This window comes from Mizuhopecten yessoensis, unplaced genomic scaffold (assembly GCF_002113885.1).
Source record: "Mizuhopecten yessoensis strain PY_sf001 unplaced genomic scaffold, ASM211388v2 scaffold10729, whole genome shotgun sequence".
Classification (NCBI taxonomy): Eukaryota; Metazoa; Mollusca; class Bivalvia; order Pectinida; family Pectinidae; genus Mizuhopecten; species Mizuhopecten yessoensis.
The window spans coordinates 49,197-51,527 of NW_018408692.1; the positions used below are offsets into that span (position 1 = coordinate 49,197).

The following is a 2,331-nucleotide window of genomic DNA, read 5'->3' on the forward strand; positions in this document are numbered from 1 at the left end:
ATTGCATTCTTTCTGTAGACGGCTTTTCAGAACACCTCAGAAAAGGTAAACAATACAATTTGGCGTGTCTTTACGTTAATTTAGCGGTTAGTAATCTACACTATCAGGTAGAAGTATATTTATATTACAAATGTACATAATACCCTTTGGAATGTTAATTTCTGATTGAAACCAGAATACATTGCGTTTATTATAACTGTCATCACATGCTATATTAGATAACTGACATCGTTTAATCTGCACGCTTACACGTTAGAGCACTGACCTTCTGAACCTTATTTCCATTAATTCCCCGATATCGTTCCATTATAAATGCAACATAACCTACATCTTTCAAAATAATTGAGGGAATCTCGCTTGAGGAAACAATGTTTATTGTTTTGCTTTTTGTTTTGTATATAACATAATCAGAACGAAAAGGAAAATTCGTTCACAATGTTAGTATACTTACGTCCGGAAGTAAGTTATTAACAAATCACATATCTCATATATAGTAATTGATGACAGAGACGTACAGAAGAACGATAAAAACTAGGCATACACTAATATGTATTTGTCACCAGAGGGCGTAAAAGACAGTGTGATGACTAACGTGTTACCACTGCCACCAGAGGGTGTAATTTTGTTGTATGACGAATTACACTTTACTACTGCCACCAGAGGGGGTATAAGTACTGTGTTACGACACACACTTATCTACTGCCACCAGAGGGGGTAGCAATACTGTGTTACGACATACACTTATCTACTGTCACCAGATGGGGTAGCAATACTGTGTTACGACATACACTTCACTACTACCACCAGAGGGGGTATAAGTACTGTGTTACGACATACACTTCTCTAAGGTCACCAGTTGGGTAGCAGTGCTGTGTTACGACATGTACTTATCTACTGTCACCAGATGGGGTAGCAGTGCCACAATATGGCGCAACAGTGCTGTATTAGGATTGGCATCATACTGCTAGCTAAATTCCTTACAGAAGCACTTCCATCAGAAGGCGTATCAGTGAAGCATGATAAATGACGCTTTAAATCTGTCATTAGAGAGCAAAGCAGTGTCGTATGAGACGGTACTGCAATGCTGCTCCCAGATGGTGTAGCAACTCTGTCTAATAACTGATGCTTCAACAGTGCCGCTGAATATTCTACTGCTAGACACCATACCATCGTTTAATAAAACACAAAAATACCAACCTTTGCCCATCAAGACCTGCTTGTTTCGATACATATCATCTCGTCAGTAATATATGTTTATCAGTTAAACCTTATTTCTAAATAAACATTACTATAAAATGCATTTTTTTGTAGTTTTAATAAAACGCCGTGAATATCGAGCCATCGTTCAATCAATACATTTCACATCCGACCCAAAAACGAGAAAAACACAGGACAATGACAAAAAGTATTTCTGTTACTCTAACTGTATAATGTTACGTTGCAAACCTCTTATGATTTTGGAGCTGTGCCCAAGATGTGCCTTCCGAACGACAGAAGAAGTGAATAATTGAGGCAGAAGCTTTCCGTTATCGGCTAATGACAGAGGTCAGCTTAAGTCTTATCTACTTTAAAAAAAAAGTATATCGTTTCGATAACTCTTTTATAACTGAATTTAATATATTGTTGTCTTCCAAATATTTCACTAATAAGCAGGAAAATGTCATATCTAGGAATTTCTCAAAACTTCCGTCCGTTAGGAATCCCATGATACATTACACACTGCTAAATTGCACTCCGCCCACATGTTGTTAATACAATATCCTAATGCTACTAGATTGGTTGACTTATATCCTAATGCTACTAGATTGGTGGACTTATATCCTAATGCTACTAGATTGGCTGACTTATATCCTAATGCTACTAGATTGGTTGCCTTATATCATAATGCTACTAGATTGGTTGACGTATGTCGTAATGCTACTAGATTGGTTGACTTATATCATAATGCTACTAGATTGGTGGACTTATATCCTAAAGCTACTAGATTGGTTGACGTATATCATAATGCTACTAGATTGGTGGACTTATATCATAATGCTACTAGATTGGCTGACGTATATCGTAATGCTACTAGATTGGTTGACTTATATCGTAATGCTACTAGATTGGTTGACTTATATCCTTAAGCTACCAGATTGGTGGACTTATATCCTAATGCTACTAGATTGGTTGACTTATATCGTAATGCTACTAGACTGGTTGACGTATATCGTAATGCTACTAGATTGGTTGACTTATATCCTAAAGCTACTAGATTGGTTGACTTATATCATAATGCTACTAGATTGGTGGACTTATATCGTAATGCTACTAGATTGGTTGACTTATATC

At 36.7% G+C, this 2,331-nt stretch overlaps 1 protein-coding gene across 1 annotated transcript in view; it reads left to right on the forward strand.

The window, feature by feature from the left end:
• Positions 1-472: 472 nt before the first annotated feature.
• The window catches only part of LOC110462027, a 4,121-nt gene continuing 2,262 nt past the window's right edge, over positions 473-2,331 (forward strand). The window contains exon 1 of the mRNA XM_021515798.1: positions 473-2,108. Coding sequence (XP_021371473.1) covers positions 1,765-2,108 — 344 coding nt within the window. The 5' untranslated portion in view covers positions 473-1,764. The remainder of the gene's footprint in view (positions 2,109-2,331) is intronic.